The 15,423-nt window shown below is 40.9% G+C and overlaps 1 protein-coding gene across 3 annotated transcripts in view; it reads right to left on the bottom strand.

Annotated features, from left to right (window-relative positions):
- The window catches only part of adgrv1 (adhesion G protein-coupled receptor V1), a 149,772-nt gene that overhangs the window by 105,150 nt on the left and 29,199 nt on the right, over window positions 1-15,423 (bottom strand). The window contains exons 22-54 of one of the 3 annotated variants that reach the window (XM_084947172.1): window positions 14,449-14,822; window positions 13,559-13,729; window positions 12,462-12,642; window positions 12,041-12,234; window positions 11,809-11,938; window positions 11,445-11,525; window positions 10,794-10,933; window positions 10,343-10,708; window positions 9,932-10,175; window positions 9,620-9,835; window positions 9,310-9,525; window positions 8,964-9,208; window positions 8,667-8,848; window positions 7,953-8,448; window positions 7,506-7,812; window positions 7,130-7,339; window positions 6,572-6,702; window positions 6,344-6,443; window positions 6,044-6,223; window positions 5,760-5,923; window positions 5,406-5,493; window positions 5,147-5,170; window positions 4,339-4,417; window positions 4,117-4,255; window positions 3,816-3,957; window positions 2,750-3,015; window positions 2,363-2,538; window positions 2,124-2,251; window positions 1,801-1,982; window positions 1,550-1,696; window positions 1,371-1,451; window positions 972-1,236; window positions 172-294 (exon numbers count right to left, since the gene is read on the bottom strand). In XM_084947172.1, coding sequence (XP_084803298.1) covers window positions 172-294; window positions 972-1,236; window positions 1,371-1,451; window positions 1,550-1,696; window positions 1,801-1,982; window positions 2,124-2,251; window positions 2,363-2,538; window positions 2,750-3,015; window positions 3,816-3,957; window positions 4,117-4,255; window positions 4,339-4,417; window positions 5,147-5,170; window positions 5,406-5,493; window positions 5,760-5,923; window positions 6,044-6,223; window positions 6,344-6,443; window positions 6,572-6,702; window positions 7,130-7,339; window positions 7,506-7,812; window positions 7,953-8,448; window positions 8,667-8,848; window positions 8,964-9,208; window positions 9,310-9,525; window positions 9,620-9,835; window positions 9,932-10,175; window positions 10,343-10,708; window positions 10,794-10,933; window positions 11,445-11,525; window positions 11,809-11,938; window positions 12,041-12,234; window positions 12,462-12,642; window positions 13,559-13,729; window positions 14,449-14,822 — 6,168 coding nt within the window. The remainder of the gene's footprint in view (window positions 1-171; window positions 295-971; window positions 1,237-1,370; window positions 1,452-1,549; window positions 1,697-1,800; window positions 1,983-2,123; window positions 2,252-2,362; window positions 2,539-2,749; window positions 3,016-3,815; window positions 3,958-4,116; window positions 4,256-4,338; window positions 4,418-5,146; window positions 5,171-5,405; window positions 5,494-5,759; window positions 5,924-6,043; window positions 6,224-6,343; window positions 6,444-6,571; window positions 6,703-7,129; window positions 7,340-7,505; window positions 7,813-7,952; window positions 8,449-8,666; window positions 8,849-8,963; window positions 9,209-9,309; window positions 9,526-9,619; window positions 9,836-9,931; window positions 10,176-10,342; window positions 10,709-10,793; window positions 10,934-11,444; window positions 11,526-11,808; window positions 11,939-12,040; window positions 12,235-12,461; window positions 12,643-13,558; window positions 13,730-14,448; window positions 14,823-15,423) is intronic. The other 2 variants (XM_084947173.1, XM_084947174.1) reach the window with 2 other exon arrangements.

The following is a 15,423-nucleotide window of genomic DNA, read 5'->3' as shown; positions in this document are numbered from 1 at the left end:
CTAAGTCAGGCATCTTCACCTTAAAAAGGGTTAATTGTTTCTTTGTGTGTTGCTGTATTTTTGGTATCATTATCCTAGTGAATGAGGAACTGTCATCCTATGAGTACTGTCTCCAGATATTTACAGACAACACTGTATCATCACACGGCAGTTTGTGACAGTTGTGCTTACCGATTCCAGAAGGATCAGTGAAGGAATGAATAGATGTGAGGCCAGGGTGAGGAATAGACTGATGGAGTTGTGGCGAAGCCTGCTCTGAGCTCCATTGTAACACCTCACAGGATGGAAACAGACCTGAAAAAATACAGGCACATGAAAACAAATACAGACTTAAGTTCTTTCACACTAGAATAGCATGTTTGTGTAAAAAGAAACCACTGGCCTCGCTGACACACCCAGGACTGACAAATTACAAACTCTGGGCCAATGTGTGGCTCTGCTCCGCTCCACACTAAGGCATTTCCCATAAACCCACAAGGGGTCTGAACCAAAAACACTCGCCGCTTTTTTTAGACTCTGAAGGATTATGTCTCGTCAAAATATACAGACCATAGTATAAATACATGGCCTAGTCGACATGGTAAATTTTGCAAACTTAACTGAGACAACAGAACAATGTAATAGATACAAATATTTCTGTTTTCCTTCTGGAGTATCAGCAGTTTGTTTGTACTAAGCTAACCAAGATCTAACCGCTGCCCAATACACACAAACACTACAACCAGAAAAAATGGCATCTCATTGCTTCAAAAACCAAACCATCATTTTGGCATACTGCAGATTACACGCACTTGATTAAATGTGGTAAATATGCAATCTCTGCGCCAGTGTTTTAGGAATTTATGTGTATTTCATTCCAATTCTGCTTAATTCTTCTGGTCACCTATCTTCAAATATGGATACACCTGAATTTAAATTCAAAATAAAACTTGCACCATTCACACATTTCATGCCAAAGCAAGAAAGATCACCTTCAACAGCAACCAACAGAAGAATTTCCTCAGTTCTTCTGTTGATTTTCTCCACCTGACTTGCTCTGCCAGAAAGCGGGAGAGGCTGTGGATTCTGAAATCTTCCACTGGTCCACCGAAGCAGGAAGCAGCTCGCATTCTGTCTGTCTATGCACACCAGCAAGTAGGGAGTGTCTGCACGAGTTAATGTAGTTAGACTGAGGATGTCCTGTTTGAAGTCAAGAGTCTGGTGAAGCGTAAAAGAGCCTCCAGTCCAAATGAAAATCTGCAGCATCAAGGAGATGAAAGTAATTTCAGTCATAAAAGGTTCTGAATACCTTACACGAGGAGCATCTGCATATTTGTAATAATTTTGACATTAAAGTAAATAATTAAGTCTGTTTCAGTGGTCATCGTCACCTGGCTTGACGCTATCAGATAATCTCTGCCTTCAGTGGAGAAGTGTTTCACATCCAGGGCTTCAACACCCAAGACTTGTTCCTAAAGAAATCAAATTATGCAGACATAATGCAAGAAGTGTTATAGTAATGTAAGAAAACTTGATAGAAATGTTGTATTATTATTGGGTTCAGAATTACCAATGTGATATTGAGATCCTTCTGCAATTTAAAGATGCTGAGGTTGGCAGCAGGGGAGAAAGGAAGGCCACTATGTGTAATGCCTATGTAGGTAGAACCATTTATTGCAAACCCAACACATCTGCCTGGGTCCTGAATCGTAACAGACTGTAACAACAAAAAGACAAAGAGATTTTTAAGCTAACAATGGAGGTGCTGCTTAATTGTACCAGGACCACCACGCTGTTTTAGATACAGTGTTGCTAACATACCTCTACTGGCACGAAAACACCCTGCCATCGATACAAAGTGGCCAAGGTGTGAGAGGATCCAACAGTGGGCCTCATATCTAGCCTCACAGCCAGCAAGGAAGGTCCCTCAGGAAGTGAGCACCAAGCAGAGGTTGGACTGTCTTCAAAGGTCTGATACACGCCTATGACTGGCATGTAACCCCCTTAAAGAAAAGAGAAAGAAGGAATCATAAAAAAATAACAAACAATGGAACAAAATAAAGGAGCCAGAATAGAAAAGAGAAGAATTTAAGAGACTTTGGTAGATTGGGGTGGCTTAAAATTTAAACTTTTATTGGTCTGACCTGAGGCAACAGCTGTGCCAGACTGAATCTCCCATTCCACACTGACTGCTGACTCCAAACCATTACTGCGAGACACAGTGAGGAAGACCGCTCTGCCACCTTCCTCTGCAACAATTTCAGTGCTAGTTCTGTACAGATAACACAAAATGAATAGGACTAAGTATATAAAAGAGTGTCTGAGCACACTCAGAAACATCTTTTCAAAGTTTATGATGGTTTTAATGCATCTGTGCTCAGACCTGTTGAGAGAAGGTCCAATTCGAAACAGGCCAGAAGGAGCTAAGTTCTCCAGGACGGTGATGAGAGTTTGGAGCTGGTCACCGAGCCGTGCACCTCCTGTTGGGCTTGACAGGGTCACTCTGAAGGTTTCATTCCCTTCAGGTTCAGCATCAAGCATTACGCTAATCTCCAGCATCTGAAACAGCACAAATGTGAGTCATCATTAATCAGAAAACGCACACCACACAATTCTGAAATGATAAATTGATAATTATTGTGATTACAGATGACTACTATAAGGTGCAATTTTAAGGCTTGGAATGGAAAATAAAAGGAAAACTGACACACGTGTATGGATGTTTTCTAACGCATCAGTTTGTATGCTGTAAAAATCTCATTTTGTTCACCTTAAATCTGACTCCATCCTCCAGGATCACAAACCCGTGTGTAGGTATCAAATCGCCCTCCGCTTGGGTGCCGTTGGCATCAGTGATGGTAAACTGAACAGATACGGTGCCAAATGTGCCTTCCTCTGGGTTTCGAACCACATATAGGTTGGCCACACTCTCACTCAGCCCTGACAGAGAGGTGGGCTCTCTCAACAGGAAATGCTTGGTGGTGTTAAAAGAAATGACACCATGTCCATCATCACTGGCCAGTATAGTTACAGTTGCTATAAGAAAAGAAATAAGTAGTATTATATTGATCAAATCTGGCACACAGGCACATCTTAGAGCCTCAAAGATTCTTATCTATCGGACATGATGATGTCATCATGTTACCAAGCCACCTACTACCAATTGACTAAAATGACCTGTTTTTAGCATTTACGCACCTATAACATGTTATGAAAATCATTTCAGGTTAACAACAAGAACATCTCATTTATATTCACAAACGTTGATTTACTATGACGCCATAACATCGCCTAGCAAAAGCCTAGCAACAGGCACAATATTTTTTCTACATATGAGTGCACTAAGTACATCAGTTTACCAGCAACACAAACAGACCAAACAATACTGTAGCATGGACATGTATTGATTTAATAGATATTAAAAATAATAATAATAATACCAAACCAGGTGTCTTTAGTATATATTTCTATATCTAATGCACTGTAAATAACTTTAAGCTTAATAAGCTTATTTGAAGCTTATTTGTAGTGACTTTAACAAATACTTACCAGTTAACTGCAATATTAAATGCTTGAAGATGTTGGTATAGTCACCATTTTCAATATAAAACTATTCACTGACTTGAGATGGCCTGATACACATTTTTAAAATTGTACAATTTCTGTAAATCCTGCCATCAAATCAGTAACAAGTATTAGCTATTGTCATGGTTTAAACTTTTATATCAAATTTTAAACTGAAAGTCTTGACTTTTTAATTGAATATGGCCTATAAGCTGCCTTAGGCTGCTGAGTAAAAAAAAAAAAAAAAAATCACAGCATTTTATTTTACATACCCGTGGTATTGGTGCCCAGCTGCAGCCCGGGAGAAGGCTTGGACAGGATGAGCTGGAATCTCTCAGCACCCTCTGGAATAGCATCATCAATAATCTGCACTTCTACAAACTTATACCTTTCACCATCAGCAAAATGGATCACCTTGGTGGAGAGAGGGCACCTTAGTTTAAAAACTTGTTCATCTGGTTCAGAACTGAGAATCACTTTTAGATGAAAGGCAATTAAAGATATTACAATTTCAATAAATTTTGTCCTTGTTAATACTCAAATATTTCTCCAGGTCGCTGATGCTGTGCTTACCGTTTCACTTGTATTGTAGTCCAGCTCCTTTTGAGCTTCCAGGTTCTGAGCGAAGAAGGAAAGAGAAACATTTCCATGTGTTCCCTTATTCCTGTAGGCAACTAGAGTCAGAGACCCTATTGTTTCATTCACTTCAAACCTGAAAACCAAAACACATTTTTTATTAGAGCATCTACAAATCATCTACAAAACATCTGAGTTATTTCTGGATGCTTGTCTTACACAGTGTTTGTCCATTCAATGACTCCTCTGATTCCATCATTAGCAGCAATGCTGACTTCTGCCACCAAACCCTGTGTGTCTGGGAAAGACACCACATCACAGACGGAATGAATGACGACCTTAAGGTTGTCGTGTTTACCGTGGTAAATAGCAGTGATTTCTTTCGCCTGTAACTACAGCGCAAGCACCAAGAGCAAAAGAGTGTATTGAGAAAGCAGTAGAAGATCTATCTTCTGTCATGCTACATTTAAGAGAAGGATTATAGCTAAGAAGCACCTCTTGTAAGTGCCTTGTTAGTCTGAGGAGCTAAGTCTTTTGGGTGGACTGATTTATGACCTCTTGAAGAGTCATTTCCCATTGACTCTGTGGCCAAGACACTGGGAGGCCAGCTACGGGTTTAGTTTGGCTTTCTCTTTCCTCACCACACAGGGCTACTCGGCTCCCTCCAAATCCCCAGGCTTCCTCAATCATGGAAAGCATCAATCTCACCATCCAACCCACATAATGATTGCTGCCAAAAGAGCTGCCGTGTGTTTACAGTGCGTCTCCAGGCAGAAGGCTGATAGTATTCTGAGAACCTCCAAGTGCTATTCTGCCTGTAGTATTCTGTCAAGTCATCACTTTCTAAACTTACTCATTCATAAATTGGCCTCAGGTTTAGATTATGCAGAAGCAGTAGCAATAACTACCAAGCTCTTTCATGGTGCATTTTAAAAATAACTATAATGTTGAGATTCAATGTACCATACACTATTATTGTGCATCAGTTACTATTAGATTTTGGGCATTGTGAGCATTTTATTTTTACCTGACAATGTGCAATACACAACCTCTACTCATCAGACAGAGCAAGAGAAATTATGGAAAAGAAAAGAGGGATTTTGTGAAATTACGCAAATGATATTTTGGACAAGAGCGGTAAAATCTAAAAGAAACAAAACAGCAAAACTTTTTTTAACGTAATTTGACAAAGAAGTTATAACATTGTGTTTTATGGTCAAAGTTAAGGATAAGTTAACATAACTAAAACTCAGCAGTAACTGGAGCACTCTCACAGTTTTCCATACCTAGCTGGGGAACAGTTGCGAGGGTCGTGATGAGCACTGCTGATGTTATGTTGACCAGGAAGAATTCCTGCAACTCTGGAATGTCATCCTAATAAAACAAAAAAATGTGAACTTACAAATCAAAACTAGTCTGCTCCAAAAAAAGTGAACAAGATCTTATTTTATCATCTTGTCGAGCCAGTTCAGCATTGCAAACATTATGCACATACACCTAATAACAATGAGAAGAAAGTTCAAAGGGTATATAATTACTGAGGCACAGTGGGAAGATTTCACGGTGGTGAGTTATAAAACAGTGCTGTCAAGTTTGATGAATAGAAATATCGCATTATGGAAGGCAGTCACAGGTTTTACCTCCAGGATGGTAACAGGGATGGCAACAGAAGTCTGTCCCTCCTGAAGAATTACGTAACTGGTACCAGAGATGAAGTCTTGTCCCGGCTCAGCTAGAGCCCCTTCTACCTGGGATAGGTTTTGCACAGAACCTCTTATAACCTCATAGGTGATATTCACTGCCCCTGTACACACAAAAATAAGGTTTATCTGTAAAAGTGGATACAAAACTTTAAGAGGTATACACGAATTAATTTGTTAGAATTTTTCTCCTTTTTTAAAAAATTCATAGTTGAACCACTGACCAGAGGCTCCAAACTCTCTGTTGATGTAGATCTTTATAATCTGTTCTCGTTCCTCTGTGGTCACTCTAAGGGATGTTGGCGCAATAGTCAGCAGGCCATAGGGCTTATCGCTGGTGTCCACAGTAATCACTGCCTCACTGCCTTGAGCATCAAGGGCAGCATGGCCCGTCACCACAACACCTGTGTAGAAGTCAGTTTGATTAAGTCTGCAGGGAAGAGTTATTTTTGGTATTTATAGTTTGCACACAAAGATACGCCACACAATTATCAATCAAATAGATACTAAGTGGAGTTTGTTACCAAAGGTTTGTATGTTGGACAATGAAACTCTGTATTCATCTTTGTTCTCTGGTGTGGCATCATCAAGAAGCTGAAGGACTATGGTATCATTCAATTCTCCCTATAAAACACATTCCCAGAACATACAATTACTCCTCGAGGTGCCAAATTACAGATGGTAATTACACATTTGTGCTTTAACTGTGAAATAAACATGGTTGACTATGATTCTGCCACAAAACTATTTACCTTGGTAAAGAACAGGGTTCCTGAGGTTTGGGTGAAGGTTCGGTGTACAAGCGGCCCTTGTATAGTCCAATCCACAGTAACATTACCCAGACCTGGAGCCGTTCTCAACACTAAGAGGGACAGCTTTTCGCCTGTAAGGTAAAACATAATGTCTCTAACGTTTGCAATCAAGTGTAACCTGAGTGTAACCTTTTTTTTAAATTATATGCCCTTATTTCCAATGTTTAGTAAATTCGATGCAAGCCACAAATGAGAAACTTTAAATTTCAAATCAGTCTGAAACATGCATTTATCTTATAGATGTATTTTTTGCAGTTTTTGAACATGGTTAGATTTATGGACTTCTGAATTGAATATTATTATACTTGTTTTAGTTGTATGGAAATCTCAGTTGATCCCGTTTCTAACAAAGTCAATATATAAACAGAAAACCAGCAGCATGCTGTGTACTCTCCGATTCCTAAATAAATGTAAATAATAATATGAGGTGGACATGGTACACACACCATAAAGAAAATATTGAAGCACATTTGCAAATTACAAAACATAGCCACCCACCTTCTCTGGCGATGACAGAGCGGGAGCCTGAATGGAATCCTACTATCCCAGCCACGTTGTCATTGGCCAGTATCACAATGGTTACAGTGTCAGAGCTGGGCAGGATTCGACTTCCTCCAGCCGTATTTACAAGTCCAATCATTAGGCTCTCATTGTCCTCGGGTACAGCATCATCTCTGATTACAATCTCTACCGTCTTCTTTAAAGAACCTGCAGACAGACAGGAAAAAAGACAAGCCACATAGCCTAAGTGTTAGATGTTCTTCTAATCCACCAGATTATTAGGTCTGATCAGGACCTGACACTGGACCACTGAATACCCATTTAATAGAAAGCTGTCCTAAAACTATTACTCATTGTTGAGTAATGCACATACCATCAAAGACCAGAGTTCCTCCAGTCCCCGTGAAGTCGGCATCTGGTGAAGCCTCTCCTCCAACAAAGCTCCATTCTACAGTGACTGTGCCCAGATTCCCTCCTCTCCTCTCTATAACCAGAGGCACAACCATAGGCTCCTCTCGAACCTCTAGATAGAGCCCCTGATTAGTGGTGTTGGGACTGAGGCTGTAGATCAAAAATACCCCAAATGCATCTCCATTCACCCCTATAGTGACTACTGCTTTGTCCGGTTGACCAACTGAGGGCAAGTTCTTCTGTGGTACGGTCAAATTTATTAGCTCGACCTTCAGACAACACATGATAAAGAGTTTAAATTTTTACAGTTTCCCATAAAAGTCTAATGACAGCAAATACAGAATTTATTCCAAAGAAGTTAAACCATCATTAATGTAGAATAAACATACAGCGTATGATTGATTTTTACCTTTAATATCTGAATGGAGAAGCTCTCATCCATTTCAGGGAAAGAATCGGTCAAAATCAGGACTGTGAGGTTTGCAACCACTGATCCATCATCCATGAAGGCTCTTTGAGCCGTCACAGGGGTGTAATCACTTCCTGCCACAGCCTGGGAACTGAACAAGACAGCAGCTGCAGTCATGTTTTTTACATAAGTCATAACTTGGGACTGAGAGGTCAATTGGTCAGCCCCTGATGGCACCCAAGTGCAAGATGGGGTCCCACTTGATGACAGAGAGAAGGCCTGGCATGCACGCTCTCTCAGACAAGCAGCAGCACATGCAGCCAGGAGGTCTCTCTGACCGGTGAGGTTAAATGTCTTAAGGAGTGCAGCAGCTGGAACGCCTGGTTTTGGAACGTTGTAGTACATAGACAGATTCTGGCCTTTATCCTGAGCCATGCCAACAATGTCAATCTCAGAGGTGCTGTACATGATCTCCAAGCGACCAAAGTGACCACCCCTGTAATAAAGACAACGGTGATGACAACAGAACGACAGCAGAAAGGAATAGCTTATTCAATGTGAATGTAAAATGGTAAATGTTCTGTATTTGTATAGCGCTTTACTTGGTCCTAAGGACCCCAAAGCGCTTTACACTATACACAATCATCCACCCATTCACACACACATTCACACACACAATGTAGTGACACAGAAATCATAAAATGAAAAAAATACCTCCTGCGAACAGTGATATTGGCTCTATAAACTCCCTCAAGTGGCTCCTGGACGCGGTACGTAGAGTGTTCAAAGTACACTGTTCCATACGGGTTATCATTGGCAGGCACGATTATATTAACAGATGTATCAGCTCCCAAGTTTCCTCCATTACTGGCATCAATTAGCTCTACCTTAATTGTCTAGAAAAAACAGAAAGAAAGTGACAAAGATAACAAATAATAAGTAATAAAAATACTTCTAATAATGTATGATTTGACATAATTCACAATGACATTTCCACCCACAGCTTCTTACCTCAGTAATTTCAGGTACATCGTCAGCTAGAATCTCCACACTGAGTGTCTTCATGGTGTCTCCAGGAGCAAACGTTACCTCTCCTGATGTGGGCCTAATGTCCCCTACTGCCAGTTTACCATTGACAGTGGCCTGCCATTTAACTGTCACTGTGCCAATAGTGCCAGCATTACGCACAATAGGTAATGTGACAACAGTAGAGTCAGTGTCTGGCTCCTCTATTGTAACTGGAATAGCCTTGAAGACTAGATAGATTAAAAAAAAAAGGGGGAGAAGAAGTTGGTAAACAATGACAAACTGTGAATAGAAAGAAGGGTTAAAATGATCCTGTATATGGGCTACTAACCAAAGGCACCAAAAGGGTCATCAGAAGGCAGTATGGTGATGATGGCACGTGTAACCTCTCCCAGAAGAGCTCCTCCTGTCGTCTGGTTGATGAGCTCAATGAGGAACGTCTCCTCCAACTCAGGGATCACATCATTAATAACATAGATTGGTACTGATTTACTGGACTCCCCTTCTAGGAGGACAACATCAGTTGAGGCTACGCTGTAGTCTTCACCTACAAAGTTAAACATGTTGAAAACACAATGACAAGCCTTGTTGCTCACACACATACTGTAGAGAGAAAGAGTCACCTCTATAGTCATACTTACTGACTCTAGCGGTCAAAGGCACTGCTCTGAACTTGACAGATACATCAGCAAAAATGCCCCCAACACGGGTGACGTTGATTATGGGCCCAACGTAGTGTTCAGCCACACTGACAGCAGATGCTGACAGCTGGAGGATTCCAAAAGCATCATCACTGGCCTCCACTATCACCTGAGCTACAATATTACTCCTGGCACCCAGAGAAGGGGAATTGGAAACTGAAAGAATCATATCATATCATATCATATCATATCATATCATATCATATCATATCATATCATATGTTAAGTATTTTTTCCATGTCTTCATCTTACCAAGCCTCCCCTGTTCTCCTCTGATGAGATGAGCACTGATTAACTTCACAAACACCGACTCATCCCTTTCTGGATCTTCATCATCCAAAACTCTGAGGGTGATGTTTGCTTCACTCTGATTGGCCAAGAATACAACAGAATCGAGCAGAGGAATAAAATCCCGCCCCTCAGTGGCTCGGCCAACCCCAGGGGTCCTGTAGGGTTCTGGGTCTTTCTCATTTAGTGTCCCATATGTGACTCGCACCTAGATGAAATAAAAACGGAAAACAATATATAATTTGATACATGATATCACAAGTTGAAATCTGTCAATCCAAGCTATTTATATATTTAAAAGTCAAAAAACAGAAGCTTAACTGGATTTATTTTCTATGGTTTCTATTAAGTTTCTAAATCTTCTGCAGATCACACCTGACCCATCAGGCCTCTCTGTCGCTGGATGGCGAGGGAGACAGTTGAGTCAGCTTCAGGAAGTCGAACCGACTTTGATGCATTAGCGAATACAAAAACACCATATGGATCATCGCTGGCGAGCACAGTCAGATTAGCAGATGTCCTGACACCCAGACGACCATGTGACACTTTAACCAAGGACACAGTGAAGCTCTCGTCCAACTCGGGCATCTCATCCTCGACCACGGTGATGATGATGTTCTGTGAAGTCTGGCCTACACCAAAGGTGATGTTTCCAAACCTGCTAAGAAGCTCCCCCTCAGAACTGGGATCAGCTTCCCAGTACACAGTTACATTGGAAAGGTCACCAAAGGACCTATCCACCTGGGAAAGAAAAAATGAGAACAAAGAACATAAGATAAACAATCACTGGGAAGGTCCTAATTTTTCAATAGTGTTGTACACTGACCTTCAGAAGCACAGAACTATGCCCATCCTCTGGCTCTGTCCCATTAACAGACAGCGACTCAGGACTAAACTGAAACACTCCATGGGCATCATCAGATGCAGCAATGGTGACTGTAATGCGAGATGCAACTCCCAAGCTGGCTGCACAGAAAATATCAAATGTATTTTACTAACAATTAATTCATTCTGGTTGCATTTTAGGAGTTTGATCCTAAAGCGAATGAAATGAAAAAAGTATCAATCAAGCAGTTAAAACAGACTAATGATAATACAAGTCTCCTTACCAGTTAATAAAGTAATATTAATATTACTAGTATCCCGAAGAGCATCAGATTAAAATACAAGCTATATACATTATGTGGAGATTACTTCACAGTATGTGGTAGTGGTATGTAACAGCTCACATTAACTACTTTAATTTTCTTGCTCCATGAAAGGGTGTTTGCTTTTCCCACGTAAATCTCCCTGAGCTCCTTCTCACAGAGGCTCACAGCTTAATGTAAATACCACACACATTATAGCAAACATGTATATGCACACACACACACGCGCTTGCAAATGTCTGAGTGTGTATATGCATCGCAGACCATTGTGGGGAAGAAGGAGCAGAGACTAGAAGCAGTTTGAAGGGGGAAAGGAGGGGGCTACTTACCATGGTGGCGATAGGACGGAAGGAGCAATTGATAGTCACTCTCCCCACTACCACTCCCTTCACTATGCAGAAAATGACCCACTGATGGATCAAACATGAGGATCAGGGAAGTGTCACATCAGAAGAGTAAAGATTGAAGGGCGAATGGGAAGGAGCGTAGGTTGGCAGCCACATGTGAAGGTATTGGGAAACACACAGGAGGGGACCACACATAGAATACAGAAAAACAGCAGCGCAGAATACAGGGTCAGTTCAGTTCTAAATAAAAAAGGTAAAGACAGCTAAGAAAGATGTGCAATAAAGAGCTACTTAAGATAAAAACTGAGAAAAAAACCATGCTGATCATACAGCTAAGAATTCCCACCTTCTCCATCTGCATTGTAGAGCTCCACTCTAAATATCTTTTCCAGTTCAGGGACAGGATTGTCTATGATGGTGACATTTATGAACTTTAACCTTTCCCCTGGAAGAAAGTCCAACATGCCCTCTGAGTCCTGCCGGGAGCATATGGAAAAATAGGAAACCAGTGAGCAGCCAAAACATATTTTCCCTTCACCTATTTGCTTGTTCATCAATACATCATCAGTGAAACCAACCTCATAGTCTTCAGGGCTGGATGCTGTGAAGGGGGTTGTTCTATATCCCACCATGATCCTACCCAAAATGCCTTGAGCTCTGGCCACCAGCAAACTAATCTCTCCATCTTCTTCGTTTACAGTGATGTGAGCAGGTTCCAACGCTGGAGAGATCAAACCGTCTCCTGGAGGAGTGGGCTGAAACTGCAGCAGCCCTGCATAAGGATGTTCATGTGTTTAGTGACAGCAGTAAGGAGGATGTAATAAGCAGGAGGCAAAAGGCATGATGAAAGTAGTAAGACAGAGACAAGAAGAGGGAAAATTGTACTGATATTTTAGCTCCCTAATAAACCACTTGCAGCAAAATAAACATACTTGTGCTTATACACTAAGCAACACTGAGAGAAAAATAGTGTTGTTTTTGGGTAATGGTAGTAAATACCATAGGGATGGTCACTAGCTGTGACAGTGATGGTGTTAACAGAGTTATTGGGGTCAATGCTTGCTCCACTTGTGGGGGTCGAGCCTGGCTTCCCATCACCGGACTCTGCAGACACCAGCACAACCCGAAAGGACTCTGCAAGCTCTGGGAGGTTATCATCCAACACCAGCAGGTTCAGCACCTAACAGAAAGATGAACAAAAGCTAATTTTGACAAAAGTCATGTTGTTTAGACCCAGTGGCACCTTTGTCCACCTTTCCTCTCCAGCCCCATATGAGAAATTGATTATTACAAATCCAGGTTTGAAATTGGATTCTGCTCTAAAGTTCGACTCTCATTTGAACACAGCGGTAAAATCCCGCATGTTTCCAGTTGAGACTGCTGTTAAAAAAATCAACCCTCTTCTCTCCAAATGCAATCTTCAAATATTAATACATCATTTTATAACGTCATCTCAATTAAAGCAATGCACTTTTTATTGGAATTAGTAGGCCTCCATTGCTCGCTTCACCAGCTTCCAGTTCATTTACAAATTAATTTAAAATCCTTTTAATTGTTTTTAAGTCTCTTAATGGATGTGGCCCATTTTGTCTGAACTGCTGCTTTTAGTTCTTTTAGTTATTCCAAGACGCCCTGGCTTTCGACCCAGTCTGTGATGCTAACTGTGATTTTAAGTTCTTTTTTATGTATTCTTTTATGGTTTAACTTCCACAGGTCTTTTGCATTTCTTTTATGTTTGGTGTTATTGTACAGCACTGGTGGTACTGGTCAGTCCTGTTATTTTTTTTTTAAAGTGCTTTATAAATTAAGTGGTATGATATGGTATTTTTAGATTGCATTACACTTTTGAAAATAATCTATGTTTATGCCACTTCCAAGTGGTCAGTTTCAGCAAACACCTGTTATTTTAATCCAAAAATCTGCAACCAACCAACCAACCACTAGGCGGGGCTGGTTATCAATAAACACTACAATTGGGTGAATCTGAAAGACAGCAATCGGTAGCTGCTTTAACATTTGATTGTACGCAGTGAGTGACTACAGTCTTTGTCATCCTGCATAAATTCCGAAGGGCTTTCCCCAGCTCTCACACAAACCTGAGAAGGCTCTCCAGGCGTGAAAAGCACAGCTCCAGTTGCATTAAGAAAATCTTGATTGGCCGGTGTGTCGCTGTCCAGTTGGGTTACAGTGTAGTTGACATAAACATGGTCCAGCAATCCCCGCATACGCTCAATCACACAAGATATAGTGGAGCCCTCTGCGGTGGTCTTTGGGGACAAAGAAATAAAAACATGAATGAATTCAGAACCAAAGGAGGACTTGATCAATACTAAATGCATCTTCGTCACTTATTACAATTTGTTAGATTCAAATGCGCTAGCCTTACTAACTACAGCCCAATATAATTCCAGCATACTAATAATGTGATTTAGAGTGCGATCATTTGATAGTCCACATGTTCCTTTGCCTTTAATTTTCTAGCGGTAGGAGATACAGTAATGGAGACGCACTGGTTCTGATGGAATGCCATCAGCAGCTCTGCCACCTGTTATATTGATTGAAATGGGGAACAAGATCTCTCATTTCTAGCAAAGGAACTCCTGATCCTCTACTATAGGAATGCCCTCACCGACAGACCTGCTGTTGCCTCACCAGCTGTCACTCTACCTGATATGACCCAAGACGAGAGCCCACTCATCCAATCCAGCTACTAAGAGAAAGCATGCTCTCTCTGCAGCCGAGCATGGAGACTAATAAAAAATGCAGCAGGACAGGGGCTGACAATCAAATGGGTTTACATTACATCTGCTTCTATGCATATGTTTACTGTGTAGAGACAAGTGAGTGATGACATTAAGCACAATATTAATGACACTGTGGTCATGCAAACCACATAATTTATTTAGTAGTCTGATTTACTTTCTTGTTTAATTGCTTGAAAGACTTTCATGAAGCAGCTTGACTATTGATAACAACAGACACTTACATCAGGTATGCAGGACCCAGTGAATCCAAAAAGCCCATTGGCATTGTCACTCTTCAAGACTCGCAAAATTGCAGTGGGTCTGGGGAGGGGGAGGCGTGCTCCACCGCGCACTGCAACCAACTGTAGGTAGAATACCTCCTCTCCTTCCTCCTCAGTGTCATCTCTCGCCTCCACCACAAATGACTTCTGCCTCTCGTCCTGCTGGTATCGTAGGTAACCAGAGATGGTACGCAGGTCTGCTTTAGGGGGCTGAGTGTGGAGCTCGTGGATATGGCTGCGGTTCAGCTTAGTGTGGTACAAGCGGACATCCTGGAGAAGGCCAGTGTAACGCTGTTTACCCTCAAGATCTGACCCAATGAACATTGAAGCAGGCCCTGGGGTAGAAAAAACCCAAAAAACACTGAACAATATTTTTTAATGTTTAATGCATAATGTCATAATGATGTGACATGATCATATACATTGAACAGGTTTTGTGAAATTACTTCCCTTCATGATTTCTTTCTTTTTTTGCATCTTTGTCTCATTTACATGTTTCGGAGCAGAACAGATTTTTTATATTAGACGAAGAAAACCAGGCTGAGTAATGAGTCTTTTACATTCCTGTAAAATATGGATTACCAATGACTGTCCCATTCTTCTTTACAGAATTCTTTTAGGTCAGGCACATTGGAGGGTTTATGAGCGTGTTCATGCTAAAGCATCTCAATTGGGTTCAAGTTGAGACTTTTACTAGGCCACTACAAAACCTTCTTTTTGCTTTGTTTTTTTGGCTTTTTTTATTTTTAGCCATTCAAAGACAGACTTGCAAGTGTGTTTCAGATTATCCAAATTATTGTCCTGCTTGTATAACCTAATTGTAGTTTTTATGAAATGCTGTGATAGTTTTACACATATGTAACAGGACTCAAACCTCACAAAAGTTCAACTTTTGACTCATCAGTCTACAGAATATTTTCCCTGAAATCTTGGATC

Source organism: Perissodus microlepis, chromosome 12 (genome assembly GCF_051167445.1).
Source record: "Perissodus microlepis isolate ML-2025 ecotype Zambia chromosome 12, ASM5116744v1, whole genome shotgun sequence".
Taxonomy (NCBI): Eukaryota; Metazoa; Chordata; class Actinopteri; order Cichliformes; family Cichlidae; genus Perissodus; species Perissodus microlepis.
This window is presented reverse-complemented; position numbering and strand designations above follow the sequence as displayed.